We start from the raw sequence: 15,980 nt of genomic DNA on the forward strand, positions 1-15,980 counted from the left end.
TTTCTAATTTCCTCGGGTTTCTGAACCATTCTCCCTTCAATCTCTAGATTTGTAACTGTATTAAGCTTTTGTTTCTTTTTCAACTGCCAGGCTAGCAGTTTCCCACACTTATTCGCTGATTCAAAGGATCTTTGTTTCATTTGTTTAATTTTCCATTCCACCTCTTGATTTATCAATTTTGAATATTGCGCCTGGAAAAATTTCACTTCTCTTAGCACATCCTTCGACTTAGGCCTAGATCTTAATTTTTTCTCTCCTTCTCTTATTTTCTCCAATATCTTCTCCTTCTTTTCATTCCAGAGCCTTTTCTTAATCGTGTTTTGTTGTATTAGAAACCCTCTCATGACTGCCTTGCTTGCGTCCCAGATTATTCTTTTTTCCACGGTGGTATTCAAATTTATCTCAAAATAGTCCTTTAAGGTTTTTTGGGCCTTCTTAACAATCTCCTGATCTCTTAATATAGTGTCATTCATTTTCCATCTGAAGGATCCGGTTGTATTTAGTCTCAATTCCACTTTCAAAGCATTATGGTCGGAGCAGGTTTTTGGGCAGATTTCCACTTTTCTAGTCTTAGGTGCCAGTCCTCTAGTTGTCCATATTTGGTCGATTCGTGTCCATGTCAGATGAGCTTCAGAAAAGAAAGTCCCTTCTTTCCCTAGAGGGTTCTTAACCCTCCATATGTCGACTAAGTCCATATTGTCAGTCATTTCAAAAAAGGTTTTAGGTAGTCTGCCATCTTTCGATATGTTGGCACTTTGTGACTTATCCATGTTTACAGACACAACCCCATTCATATCACCCAACATAATGATGTTATTATAGTCCAAGTAATCCAGCATAGTCTCATGCAGCTTCCTGAAAAATTCCGATTTTCCCTCATTTGGAGCATATATTCCTAATATCAAAAAATTTTCTCCTTGTGTCTGTATTTCAATCGCCAAAATTCGGCCATGTTCATCTTTAAATAAGAATTTCGGTGACAGGCTCTCCTTTGCATATATCACCACTCCTCTTTTCTTAACATTGTCCGAAGAAATAAATTCTTGGCCTAGTCTTTTATTAATTAGCACTTTTCTGTGGAGCCTTGTCACATGTGTTTCTTGTAGGCAGATAACGTCCAATTGTTCCTTTTTCAAAATGTGAAAAACTTTCCTTCTTTTTTCCGGGGAATTTCCGCCATTTATGTTCCAACTGAGAAGCTGCAGAGACATCCTGAATCAATTGACAGGTTCTACAATGGGGTGTCTAAACTTCCCTCCGATCCCGGAGGAGGTAGTGCTGGTCCAGATCCAGGTGGTATGACTCTTGAAGGTGGTCCCGGTGGTGGTGGAGGCCAAGAAGCTGCAGCTCCTTTTTGCAGGTCCTCCTCGTGGTCGTGTAGGAACTTCTGCTGGTCTTCATCACCACCCCACTCTGGACCAACCTAGAGAGCAACCAACCTGACTTAGATATGGTCCTGAATCAAGGGAGGGGAGGACCTTAATTAAACATATGTTTGGGAGGGTGATGGGGGAGATGCAGTGTCAGAGAGACGCTCTGAAATTCTCAGTGAGCAGGAGGGTTCAATCCTGCAGGGTGCTTCTTTGCAAGTATCTTCCCTGCAGAAGGAGGACCTTGTGGAAGAGCACCCTGCAGCCAGCAGGATTGCATCTTCCACTCACCATCTGGAATCACAGAATTGTAGAGTTGGAAGGGACATAAGAGTCATCTAGACCAACCCCTGTTGGGCTTGTCTGCCCCCCAGCATGTTCTCTGCAGAATATACTCTGCAGAAGGGACTGCTTCTCCTTCTTTCAACCTCATGTCCTGCCCCCTCACATTCCTGGATCACTCTAGGCAGCATGACCCAATTCAGGGTTGTCTCCACTGGACTCACCCAAAGCCCAGATCTCCTGGAAGCCACATTCATGCTGCCGTTCATTACATTTCCCTAAATCTCTGTTATTTTTGAATTTTCGCATGACATAAAAGCCACTTCTGGAAATCTAATGGAATCTGGTGCATGTTTAGCACTCATTTCCATGTTATCTTATTCCAGCCAAAATCTGTTTGCAGCCCCCCTAGTTGCAGGTCTAAAGTGACAAAATTTGGGGAGCTTTTCAGGTGCACAGTTATTTCCTAACATTTTCATGGGTGAATTGTGGGGGTGCAACAGAAGCGGGCATGTGCAGAAAGGGTGTGGGAGAAGTGACATTGTCCAATGACATTCATTGTCATGCCACATTGCACCCACCGGTGTGAATGAAATTTAGCATGACGTGCCAATAGCTCTGACAGATCCATAATTCAACAGGTGCTGCAGTGTGAAAGGAATCTTAGAAAACAGGACGGAAGCCCTAGCATGACCATTAAAAAAAATCTAATGCAATATTCCTCATCTCTGAATACACCCTGAATGAGTCCAGTTTGGTTCAAGATTCTGATTTCAGTTGAATCTCACCCACTGCTTGAGTTCCTATGTATCAAGAATATTGCTCTAGCTATCTTAGTACTGACTACACCAGGGTTGGGGAAGTTGTGGCCCTTCAGATGTTGCTGAATGACAAATCCCACCTTCCCTGACCTTGGGTCATATTGGCAAGGGCTGATGGTATCCATTAGTCTAAGAGATCTGGAGATCCACAGAGTAGCCACCTCTGGTCTACACACATTGACTGGCGTCTGCTTCCTAGGGCCTCTGACAATCAAAAGGACACTACAGCATATGCATGCTTCTGAAAAGACACCTGCCACTCTCCCCCATATTTCTGAGGTGGCACAGCTCATCCTTTAGTTTGGGGGCAGGTTTTCTCATAATGAGGGGAAATGTCTGTCCTCCCCACCCCAGTTAAAAGCAAAGATGGGCCATGCCAATGCATACTAATGCAGAAAGAAACCTGCAGTTGCCTGAATGGCCAGGCATCAATTGAATTTGCAAAGTCTCACCTGGAGAGAAGACCTGGGGGTTTTGCCTAAAGCAAAAGTCTTGCAGTAGTCTTCTCTCACGTTATTTGACATCCCTAGCTACCCGTCCTCCTATTTCTTTCTGTCTTTTCAATATCCTGGAAAGATTAGAAGGCTACTTTTATAGCCTCATACTGACACCTTGCCAATGGCATAACTTTCTGCAGGGCCTCAAAAACTGGCCAAGCTCCTCTCAAAGTCAACCAGGTCTTTGGGAAGCCAAGGTCAGCTACAGGAAGCAATGGAAATAACTGCATACAGCAGGGGTGGAGGAACCTGGAGCCCAGGGCCAAATGCATTCACCCCCACCCACCCCAAAAAGCATCTCTATCACACTCCTCAATGACCTTGCTTTGCACTCTTCTTGGATGCAATTTGCCTGCTTGGAAAATGCATCTTTGAACTCTGACAATGCCTTTTGCTTGCCTGGATGGAGGATAGAGAGTTCTCTAAAGCAGCTTGCAGGGTTCAGCCACTTCTCTTTGTTCCCCAGGGTGCCAGCACCCTCTGCTGCGGAGCAGACGTGTCCCGCCTCCCCGCTACAACCCAGCAAACTTTGCATTTAGCTGGGCAGGAATGCGGCTAATTATGAAAAGAGAACATGCTTTGCAAAGGAGGTCGGAGGCCAGCCTTTCTCTGCCTAATGCCCCTCTTTGAGGATATTTTAATTCTGAATCTAACGATTCCCCATTATGGAATCCTGCAGGGAATCCACAAGGGGAGGGGAGGGGAAACTCCCTAGAAACAGAACATTTCAAAAAATGGTTTGGAACTGCTCAGAATGCTTCAGTGCCGGCTAGATTGGGGAAATGGCTCCCTCTGTTTGCAGGAAAATGTAACAGGCTGAGGATGAGCCAGAAGTTGAGACTGGGAATAAGAAGTGGGAGAATAGCAGGGTCAAACTATATGTTGCACATTTCATTGTGGGAAGTAGAAATTCTCCAGTGACTTCTCAGGGTTAGTAGCACAGTCAAAGTACAGAGCAACTGCCAACCATTTTGCACCTTACAATGCGCTGGGATAGCTTCATTGCAGAATAAACATAGATCAATGGAAGAAGAGCCATTGTTCATGGGTGGAGCATCAGCTTTGCATGCAGAGGATCCCAAATTCAATCCCTGGCATCTCCGGATAGGGCTGGGAATGTCTCCTGACAGAAACCCTGCAGAGAAGCTGCCAGTCAGAGTAAAGAATATTGCACTAGATGGACCAATAGTGCTTACAGCAAATTCCTAATACTTTGGTGGGTGGGAAATTGCAAGGGTGTGTGTGCAAGGGTGTGTGTGCCCTTTTTACCAGGGAAAGAGGAAGGAAGGAAGGAAGGAAGGAAGGAAGGAAGGAAGGAAGGAAGGAAGGAAGGAAGGAAAGGAAGGAAGGAATCTCAAGAAACATTAGATTGTATCCAATGCTAGTCCTAATCAGAGTAGACCACTTTTAAGTAATGGTAATGATTGATTTAAACACATTAATTCAGTGGGTCTATTAAGAGTGAAACTTAGTTAGCTATAAACCAACATCTTTTGACAAATGTGGGCTCGATTTCAATTTGAATGGACCAGGATGCTCCCCCTTTTCTTTTGCCCCTTTGTATTGCCATGCTATTTCTGTCTTCCTCCACACAAGAGAAGTGAGGAAGGAATAGGTAGAAGGAACCCCAGAAGAAAGGAACCAGTGTGACATAGCAGTTCAAGTGTTGGACTCCAGAGACCAGGTTTCGAATCTCAACACAACCATGAAGCTCACTGGGTGTCAGGAGTGCAAGCTTGGCCCTGCAACCATGGGTGCCCAGGGCCATGGGTGCCATGCAGCCCTGGCACCAAAATTTGTGGCTGCCCGGCCCCTTCATGGGTAATTTCGTGTGTACCCGGGCACCCAGGACCCCAGGGAGTTGGCACCTATTGTGGGGATTAAATGAGGAGGGGAAGAACCATGTGCACCACCATGACCTCTGGAGGGTGTGGGGGGAGGGAGGAACATGGGGTATAAATGCAATAATAAATATATCATTAAAGGTGAGTGAGTTCTGGCTCTGTGATGGTGCAGACACCCAGGAAAGGGAGATGAAGAGACAAGAGGAAATCAAAGGGAGACAAACAGATCAAGAACTGAGAGATGAGGCTGTTGTCAGCACAGAAGCTCTGAATGCAAGAAGGAATGATATGGATGGAGAGAACGTGCTTGAAGGAGAAATGAGAGGCAGAGGAGACTTCATGACTTAAAAACAACAACAACACCTTTAATCTGTTCAGAAACAGGACACAAAACCTAGGAATTCCAAATCAGTCTGCATTTGCCGGCAGGGAAGATAAATTTTTAATAACCTGTATCTTAATGATTTGAACCACATTGTTTACAAGTCTGGAATAGCTAAATGACATGTGTTATCTTGTTGGATCACTACTAAAAAGGGGGGGGGGACAAAAGCAGATGCTTCCCACCTCTAGACAGACAATTTGCACCCTGCCGTTTTCTAAAAGTGAGTTTTGCCACAGTTGGACTTTGGCTGCTGCAGTTAAGGGCTTCCACCTTGGCTTGTAGGGGAGGAGCTCAAAATGCAAGAGAGAACAAATTAGGGGTGGGCAAGCAGTGGCTCCCCAGGTGATGCTGAACTTCAACTATCACCATCTCTCATTCATTATCCATGGTGAGTGGGGCTTATGGGAGCTGGAGTCTAACAACTTCTGCAGGGCCACAGTCTCCTGGTTCCCACTCAGACCACAAAAACAGACGTTCATCACTGAGAATAAGGAAGAGGGTTTTTTTGAGGCAGAGTAAAGGTGCAACAGGTAGTGAGTCACAGAAGCCTCAACGCTCAGGTTAGGTGAAAAGAAAGGACCATAAGACCAACTGGGCTAAAAGCAGCTGTTCAGATTTAAGCAGTCCAAGCTGGGGGCAAGGAGATCAGAACTGTGTGGAAGCAAGAGACCTGTCTCAATGGGTTGGCATGTCCACTCACCAAGCTTTTCAAGGCAGGGCAAAGCAAGCTTACTCATGAGACTGCACACTACATCAGGGAGAATGGGTCTTTTCCCAGTGACATGAGAACCACCAGGCCCTGGGAGACCAGGTTGTTCCTTGCCCTTCTGACTCTGGTGCCTCTACTCCCAGTGATTGGTTGGTGCCCTTCCTAGATTCTGTGGATGCTCTCCTCTTCCCAGGAGAGAAGGAGGGAAGTGGCAGTCCTTCTTCTACATCCAGAGCAGCCATATCCTGGGAGGCAGAAGAACATGCCTCCTCCAGTCACCGTTCCCCACTCTCAGTTCCATCCTCTCCCCATTTTCTCCTCTTCTCCTCCTTCCTTGTCCATCTCCAGCAGCCACTTCATGACTGAGCCTGCAATACTTTGGGACTCAGGACACACATCTCTTTTACATTAGCACCAGACCAGGTGTGTGTGTGTGTGTGTGTGTGTGTAACCAATGGGTTGCATTCAACATTGGTACTACTCAGAGCAGACCCACGGAAACAAATGGACCTTACTTAGTTATGCCCATTCGTTTCAATAATTCTGCTCTGAATGGAACTAATGCTGAATGCAGCTCAGAAAAAGTAAATAAAGGGAATGCAATTAAAACAAGAACAATGTTAAGCAACACATCAAAGACCATGAAAACAGTCTCATATAATATTTCACACTAAAACGGAGCAGCAACCAGTTAAGGCCAGTTCAAAGCTCCAAAGGACTTTTAAATGGCCTTTTGTCCAAGGTCCTGTCTAAATAAATAGACCTAAATAAAAAGACCTTTTGCCCGTTAACAGAAAGAAGGTCATCAATGAACTCTGATGGGCTTCCCTGGAGAGGAAACTCCTCTTCTGATCTGTCTGTAGTTGGGACCCAGAAGGGACAGCGGCAAGGGTAGCTGTAGGTTTCAGCACTATGGACAGCTCCTAGTGAGCTTCTTGCTCCAGCAGTTTTATAGGTTCCTGTCTGCCAGCTCTGTTGGTTCCTGGCACATGAACAGAACCACAGCTATGTTTGGCTGGACCTCAGAGACTACACTGGATCGTGAATCCACGCAACAGGAAACCATTTGTCCATTGTTCAATGTGAAAGGAAGGAGCATCTTTTGTGTGATAGCGCCATCTAGTGCCCAGTCCTCTCCTATGCCTACTGCACAATGTGTGTGTGTGTGTGTGAGAGAGAGAGAGAGAGAGAGAGAGAGAGAGAGAGAGAGAGAAGGAGGAGGAGAAGGTGTTGGAGGAATTACAGATCAATGAAGGAAAGAGAGGGCAGAAGGATGAAGGGAATAAGATCATCAATGGCTACTTATCTCTGATATCAGAGGCAGTGGGGTGGCAATCAAAAGTGGGACGAGTTGCTATTGCACTAGACTTGGCATGTGTCAGGGAAATTCCTGACATGTCTTGGTTCTGGGGTGTAAAAATGGCGTCTGGGGTAATTTTGCCTAAGTGGCAAAATGTCTTGGAAAACTGGGATGTATGGCAACGCTCTGGGAAAAGCATCAAAAACAGCCCCAAAAGCTTAAAATCATTATTTGAGGGTTAGATCTCCCCCAAAAAGCTTAACAATTTTGGCAGATTTCTAATAAAGCTCAACAACTTTGTGGGTGTCAGGAATTATACTTTTTGAAATATGGCACTAAGGTACTGCATACAGACTTTCCTTTGTGGCCACTGTGAGAAGGGGATACTGGATCAGATGAGTCTGTGGCCTGATCCAGCAACCCTGAGAGAGAGGGAGGAAAGAATGAATGTGAGTTTATGTCCATGCTTTTGGGGCCCTATCACTTTCATTTTTGGCTCTGCCCACCATTCTTGCTGTGAAGGAGAGCCAGTGTAGGGGCCTCCAGATGTTGCTAGGCTCCAACTCACTTCATTCCAGAAGATTGTCTGGGGCTTCTGGGAACTGGAGAGTATTCCACTGGCTATCCCTGACATAAGCCAATTGCACATCAGATGCAACTCAGCTGACTCCTGCATTCTGTGCTGCAGCTGGGCTCAGTTGCTGTGTCCGCATTTGCACTGTGTCATATTTATTTTATTTTATTTATTTTATTTGTATTTCACCCTTCACCCGAAGATCTCAGGGCACTTCATAGCATAACATGTGCAGGCTGCACTGGGCTGCCCCCCACCCACCCACCCAAAGATTCTTCTTCTTTTGACAGCTGAATTGTGCCATAGGGCAAGTTCTCCACGCAGTCTGCATAATCAGAAGAAGAAGAAAATCATCTCAGCAAATACACAACCAGGCTGTGGTACTCTGACGATTAGGCAGGGCTGCCAATTTCTCTATCACTCACTTTTTCCCAAACACAGAGAACTCTGAATCTACAGCATTCATATGTACCAGCATGTGGTCAGCCTGTTTGGGCCAGGAACACTGGGGGAAATTAACCAATGCAGAACAGAAGGAGGGGAGCAGAAAAGGGACAGCACCTGGCAGCTTGATCTCAGGCCCTTCAGCAGAAATCAGAGGAAAATGATGTACAGGACTAGTTTGAAGTGAACTTTCGGTATAGAATAGAATAGAATTTATTATTTATACCCTGCCCATCTGGCTGGGTTTCTCCAGCCACTCTGGGCAGCTTCCAACAAAGTATTAAAATACAGTGGTCTGTTAAACATTAAAAGCTTCCCTAAAGAGGGCTGCCTTCAGATGTCTTCTAAAAATCTGGTAGTTGTTCTTCTGTTTGACATCTGGTGGGAGGGCGTTCCACAGGGAGGGTGCCACTACTGAGAAGGCCCTCTGACTGGTTCCTTATAACTTGGCTTCTCATAGTGAGGGAACCGTCAGAAGGCCCTCGGCACTGGACCTCAGTGTCTGGGCAGAACGATGGGGGTGAAGACGCTCCTTCAGGTATACTGGACCAAGGCCATTTAGGGCTTTAAAGGTCAGTACCAACACTTTGAATTGTGCTCGGAAACTCCCAGTTTCATTCCGCATAATGTTTCTGACAGTAATAGCTGTTCAACAGTGGACTGGGCAGTGGACTCTCCTTAATTGGAAGTTTTTAAAAGGAGGTTTGATGGCCATTAGTCAGGGATTCTTTAGCTGTGATTCCTGCATAGCACGGGGTTGAACTAGAATACCCGTCCAAGATAGCTCAGTTGGTAGAGCATGAGAATCTTAATCTCAGGGCTGTGAGTTCAAGCCCCATGCTGGGCAAAAGATTCCTGCATTGCAGAGGGCTAGACTAGATGGCCCTCAGGGTCCCTTCCAACCCTACAATTTTTGATTCTATGAAATAGTGGGAAAGATACTGAAGCTCTTTGGGCATCACGGCTTGTTCTGAGTTCAGAGGGCGGACAGAGCAAGAGGAAGCAATCGAAAGGAGGAAGGGAGGAAGGGAAACTTCATTTTCTGTGACTCAGCCAAACCCAGCCCCCTCCCCACCATCCCCGTTCTTCCTCCTTTCTGTGTGGGGCCAAAAAGAGACATTCTGCTTCCCAAAGAAGCTGGTGGAGAGGGATCTCTTTCAAGGAGGTAAGTGACCCTCCCTGGGACATTTTTCTTATAACTAACTGCTTTATAATATTCCAATTTAATTCCTCTAAATTCATGAATTTTATTTATAGTCTTTCATAATCACATAAAGAAACAAAACATTAAATTGAACATTGAGTCTTCTCCTCCCTTCCATTTTTCCTTCCTTACTGCTGCATATTCTATTTACTCCTTCCCCCCCCCCTTTCTCGTTTCTATCTCAACGTAATTATAACTGCTGAATTTACTCTCATCCGGCTAATGTTTCAACCTGTTTGCAATGTTTCGTCAGGTATTCTACAAGCATTTCCCAATCTTCCTTAAATACCCCTTCTTCCTGATCTCTTGCTCTGCTGCTTAGATTTGCCAATTCTGCAAAGATATTTATTAATATTTCAAAGGTTATACAAAAAACAATAATAAAAACAAAACACAAACAGAAAAAAATAACAAAAATAGGAAAATACAAAACTGAAAACAATTTAAAAACAAATAAAATTTCATTCACTTATTTTCTTATAACTTACTTCCCAGACCTCCTCATACCTCCCCTTTTTGTATTCCAATTCTAATTATTAATTCAGCAAATCCTCACCATTGATTTTCATTTAATTTTCAACCTTTCTTTCTTTTCCCCCCTCCAATTTTCTTAATCATTACAGCTGAAAACCCCTTAATTTCTAAACCAACATCATTCTAACATTCATTAATTTTGCAATATTTCCCAAGATAGTCCTTAAATTTCTTCCAATCTTCTTCCGCCGTCTCTCTTCCCTGGTCTCGGATTCTGCCAGTCATTTCTGCCAGTCCCATATAATCTATCACCTTCATCTGCCATTCTTCCAGAGTGGGTAGATCTTGTGTCTTCCAATACTTTGCGATGAGTATTCTTGCTGCTGTTGTTGCATACATAAAGAATGTTCTGTCCTTCTTTGACACCAATTGGCCGACCATGCCCAGGAGAAAGGCCTCTGGTTTCTTCAGGAAGGTATATTTAAATACCTTTTTCATTTTATTATATATCATTTCCCAGAAAGCCTTAATCCTTGGGCACGTCCACCAAAGGTGAAAGAATGTGCCTTCATTTTCTTTACATTTCCAACATTTATTATCAGGCAAATGGTAAATTTTTGCAAGCTTGACTGGGGTCATGTACCACCTATAAATCATTTTCATAATATTCTCTCTTAAGGCATTACATGCCGTAAATTTCATACCGGTGGTCCACAACTGTTCCCAGTCAGCAAACATAATGTTATGACCAATATCTTGTGCCCACTTAATCATAGCTGATTTAACCATCATTTTCACCTGCCACTCCTCCTTCGTTGGTACTGCTCCCTCCCTCTGTTCACCAGATATTCTGCAAACATTTTCCAATCTTCCTTAAGTACCTTTTCTTATTGATTTTTGTTATTCTGCCGTCTGCACAGTCCACAATGCAGCTTGACTATTCTGTGCATCATATAAAAACTGTGAGGCCCCTCTTTCTGCTGTTCAGAGCATCTCACAGGATGATGAGTTGGTGGGTTCCTTTCTGATATCAAATCAAGATGAAGGGGGAAGAAAAAGCCAGTAGCTGGATGAAATGAATGAAATTTATTACGGTCCCAGACCAGATTCACATACCGTACTAAACGAACATAGAATTGAGTTTGAATTAACAATTGAATATGACAGTAAGCAATACAAATATGACAGCCATTAGAAATGTGGTTTAGGTATTAGTCTCTAAACTATTATCTAGAGTTTGCATCTGAGGCCTTAGTCTTTGTAATAGCACAGCTTGTTCCCTTAGTTTTATGGCAGCAGTGCAAAATTTGGATGATAAAGCTAATTATTCTAGTTGCAATTCTCAATATCCAGTTGGGTGGGAAATGCATGTAACTTTCAAAAAACAACAACAAGGTATTTTATACACTGACTCCCCTAATGGAGATCAAGATTAGGACAAACCTGGATTCATTCTTTGAAGTGCCCAAGTCTCAGCTGCAAGAATACAGCTCATTTCCCCCCTCTTAGTTGTGGATAACATTGCTGGATTGTATCGCTAGACTTCAAGGGACCAAAGTAAAGGAGTTTGCAGTGGGGTTGATTTTGGGAGGAAGGATTTTCTGATGCCCCCTTCCAGCTCTTCAGAAGATCATGTCATGGAATTCTGGCCTTATGGAGTGTTGTCCCTACCCTGCCCCCCAACTCTATTGTGTCCCAGCATTATTCCTCAGGGGTGGCTACTGTCTACAAAGTTTGACCTGCAATCTATTTGTATGTTTGGTAGGATTGTTGTTTCCTGCCTTAGAACACCATTCCCAATCTATTGTAGGCATTCTGCACATCAACAGGAACCCCAAGCCAAGCCAAGCCTTTTTGCATTTTGGTTGTTTTACTCTATCTGAGGTTGGAATAGCAAATAAGCGAACTTGCACTTTTAGCTCTTGCCTGTGGACTAATGAGTGTCTCTTATTCAGGCCTGCCCTGTGGCATTTCCCCCACTCCAGGCTTCAGACAACCTGCCAAGCCCCCTCCCCCTCTATTCCCTGGCTGCTGGAAAGACTGGAGTTGTTGTCCAGCAACATCTCTAGGAGACAGGGGTCCCCTAGCCCTGAATTAGATCAGTTCTCCATCTAGTACAGCATTGTTTACTCTGACTGGCAGCAGCTCTTTCAGGACCTTCTGGTCCCATGCTGCCTTATCCTTTAAAATGGAGCTGCTGAGGAATGTACTTGCTCATCCACTGGGTGATAGTTCTTCCTTCCTTCAGAATGTACGAAAAGCCTCAGGGTTTGGTGGTCAGGTAAGTCCCATTGAGAAGTAAGAAGAGGATGAGGAGTGGGGTGGTGAAAGAATTATCATATGGTCCTGTGCTTATGTCCACAGAGGCAGGATGGTGAGCAGATTGTGGCTGATGGCTTGTGCGCTGGCTCTGATTCTGGATGTTGCGGCTCCTCAGGACACGGTGTGCCAAGCAGCCGCTGGCAGAGATGGGCACCCAGGGACTCCAGGCAGGGCTGGGCGCCCAGGACAGAAAGGAGATCTTGGCGAGCCAGGTAAGATGTCACTGGAGAGACTGGAGAAGGGAGTGGCTTCACATGAAGAGAGGAAATGGCCTTCTAAGAAATTTCACTGTCAAATTGTTGCTAGAGTGGTTTTTAGTTTGCTTGTTATAATAATAATAATAATTTATTATTTACACCCCGCCCATCTGGCTGGGCTTCCCCGGCCACGCTGTACAGCTTCCAACAAAATATTAAAATACAGTAATGCATCAAACATTAAAAGCTTCCCTAAACAGGGCTGCCTTCAGATATCTTCTAAAAGTCTGGTAGTTGTTTTTCTCTTTGACATGTGGTGGGAAGGCATTCCACAGGGCGGATACCACTACCAAGAAGGCCCTCTGCCTGGTTCCCTGTAACTTGAATTGTTTCACCATTGTTGTGTTTTTCATTTTATTTTGCACTATCATTGTAGGTCATTTTGTTAAGGCAACTGATGAATGAAAATGATTAGTAGTAGTAGTAGTAGTACCCTGAATGGGAGAGAGCAGAGCAGATATGGCTTCAAGACCTAAGTTTGTGTCTAACTAACTAACTAACTAACTAACTAACTAACTAACTAACTAACTGTCAGGGACTGGACAGCGGAGGAATGGTGGAGACCACCTCCTCATCCTGACCCTTCCAGGGGAAGAGGAAGACAGTATAGATTTAGAACAGAGGTTTGAGGAAGGTCACAGCTCAAAGTCAGATGAGGGGGGAAGTTGGGAAATCATGAGAGAGCCGGGACAACACCTGGCTGACACGTCATTAGAAAGCATGCCAGACCCTCCATTTCCCAGAACCCAGTGAGCCTTAGAAGTAGGAGAGCAAAGAGCTCAAAGACAGAGGGCGCTTAGTGGCACCTGTAGAGCAGACGATGAATGAGGAAGTAGGAGAGACGGTCATTGGAGATTCACTCAGGGCAACGCCACTATCCAAGAGGCTGGGTTCTATAGCTTCTCTCTGTAAAGATTGAAATAAAAAAGGACGGTAAGAAACTTATCCTTGTCTTTATAACCAGCCAGGAGTCCTGACAGCATCCTGACACTAACTAACTATATATCCCCACAATTTCACATAAAATTCCAATACATGATAATTTTTTCTTTATTTTTATCAGCTTCCTATCCCATTTTCCATGGTGGTTTTTTAATATATATATTCTATCTCCTTGCTGCACCCTATTTCCACTCTTTTATATCATAACCATAATACAATAATCTCTAATTATTTCTGTTGCTCATAGTTCCAATCCTGCTCACAAATGCATATAATAATATTTATTTAAATAGTCTGAAAAGGGCTTCCATTCTTCCATAAAACAGTTGTCATTAAGTTCCCTTATTTTAGCCGTTCCCTTTGCTGATTCAGCATAGTCCATTCTGTCCAACTAATATTTACCCAGAGTAGACCCATTGAAATTAACGAACCTCAGTTAGTTGTGTTCATTTATTTCAATGTGTCTATTCAGACAACCCTTGGCAATGCCTGGGCTGGTCTTCTTCCCTTGAGCCATGACAAGAAACACACATGTTTTTCTGCTTCTCTTTCAGGGCGGGCATCAAGGAGCACAGGCATACAGGGACCCAAAGGTGACCCAGGGCAGCCAGGCCCACCAGGCACGCCAGGTAACCAGGGCTACCGAGGCCCCGATGGCCCCCCAGGCCCTCCTGGCGAAGAAGGAGACAAAGGCCAGAAGGGGCAAGTTGGCGACAGCATGAAGCAGCCCAGAGCTGCCTTCTCGGCCTCTCTGAAGAACCACAAGCCTATTGGCAACATAGTGGTATTTGACAATGTCATCACCAACCAGGATGATGGTTACGACCTCCAGACGGGCAAATTTACCTGCAAGGATGCTGGGTACTACTACTTCTCCTTCCAGGTGATTTCCAGTGGCAACCTGTGCCTTCGCCTCATGCACCAAGGCAACCAAGTAGCCACCTTCTGTGACAACAACAAGCAAGGCCTCCTGCAGGTCAACTCAGGAGGGAGCGCCCTGTACCTGGCTAAGGGTGAGAGCGTATGGCTGGAGACCGACCCGCAGGGTGGGGACAACATCAACGTCAGCAGCGATGCAGACAGCGTGTTCAGTGGCTTCTTGCTTTTCCCGTCGGGCGCCTAAGGGACATGGAGGAAGCCAAAGCCATCCTCCAAACCCACTTCCCTCTTGCTACAAAGCTACATCCACAAGGACGCTTTTTCCAGATCAGTGTAACTGCATATATAGATGTCTGCTTCCTGGGGGTTGGAGGAGAAAGCCACAGAGTTTGAAATTTGAGGGGAAGCCACCCAATTCACACACACACACACACACACACACACACACACACACACCTCAATACAGAAACTCAGTTAGCCTCTGAAATTCGCAATCCAGCAGATTTTGCTTTGCCATTCCCTGAAAAGAATCTGTGCCCCAAACAACATAATGGGAACTCTGCACACAAGTGAAAATGATGTAGACAATAACATTATAATGGCGAAACTTCGCTTGCAAAAAGGGGTATATTTAGCAAAGTTGAAAGCGAAAAGGTGTATATTAGGAGAACTGAACACCATTAGTGGAAATTAGTGGAAGTAATGTACACAACTGCATTATATTAGGATACATGTGCTTGCAAAAATGGGCATATCCACAGGAATGTACACCAAAATGTGTACAAAGCTTCACGAGGACTTTTTGATGTTGATTTTTTTAAAGTTTGCAATCTGTGGGGAAAGGGGGTGAATGGAACTTAGGTATGGAAAAATGAGAAAGTGAGGGGAATTAAAACAGATTTATCCATTGCTAGCCCGCTTCTGCATTCCAATACATTGAGATTCCCACCTTCCTTCCATCATGGAACCCAAAGTGGTCAAAGAGGTGGCTCCAAACAGGTCTCCCATCCCAACCCAACCCATCCCAGCACAGACCAGACCCAGACCTGCTCAGCTTCAGCAAAGTGGTGACCTCATGTGTTCCCAGACCACACAGCCTGGGGCATTCAGTCTTGTTCCTACTTGGCAATGAATAAATATTCAGAATTTGGAAACTGGGCTGTTAGGTGAGTTTCTTTGTGCTGAGACACTATTTTTTTTTAAAAAAATATAAGCAAAAATACTTTCCATACACAACTCGAAAGAGGAAATGTCCAAAGCAGGGGCTGCCCTGATGTCTGCCTTCCTGATTCTTCAGTGAACATGGATGGAGGCAATAGCACTTCCTGAGAATCCAGGCAGGGAAACTGGGCAGTCAGGTAGAGTGTCCCTTGGGGTGGTGGCACCAATTGGACCCAGAAGAAAATGCAAGTAAGTGGTCAGTGGTGGTGACAGAGAAGCAAGGGGAAGAGTTCACTCAAGGAAGGATGGCAATGGAAATCAGATTTCCCAAGATGCACACATCGGAAAAGCCTAGGTACTGAATCAGGCCAATGGTCCCTGACCTATCCAGTTCCTTGCATCCCTACATCTGGCTCGGATTGCCCCCTGTCTGGAAAAACTAGAAAGCCACTGCCATCACAGCAAATAATACTGAGCTATATTGATCAGTGGGTCAAGTATAAGGCAGATTTCCA

At 44.7% G+C, this 15,980-nt stretch overlaps 1 protein-coding gene across 1 annotated transcript; it reads left to right on the plus strand.

The window, feature by feature from the left end:
• Positions 1–9,249: 9,249 nt before the first annotated feature.
• Positions 9,250–15,458, plus strand: C1QA (complement C1q A chain). Its single transcript, XM_083752852.1, has 3 exons — positions 9,250–9,391; positions 12,269–12,438; positions 13,980–15,458. The coding sequence occupies exons 2-3, from the start codon at positions 12,276–12,278 to the stop codon at positions 14,546–14,548; spliced, it is 732 nt and encodes a 243-aa protein (XP_083608978.1). The 5' UTR covers positions 9,250–9,391; positions 12,269–12,275; the 3' UTR covers positions 14,549–15,458.
• The last annotated feature ends 522 nt before the right edge of the window (positions 15,459–15,980 follow it).

This window comes from Podarcis gaigeae (assembly GCF_964106915.1).
Source record: "Podarcis gaigeae genome assembly, chromosome: 8".
Taxonomy (NCBI): domain Eukaryota; kingdom Metazoa; phylum Chordata; class Lepidosauria; order Squamata; family Lacertidae; genus Podarcis; species Podarcis gaigeae.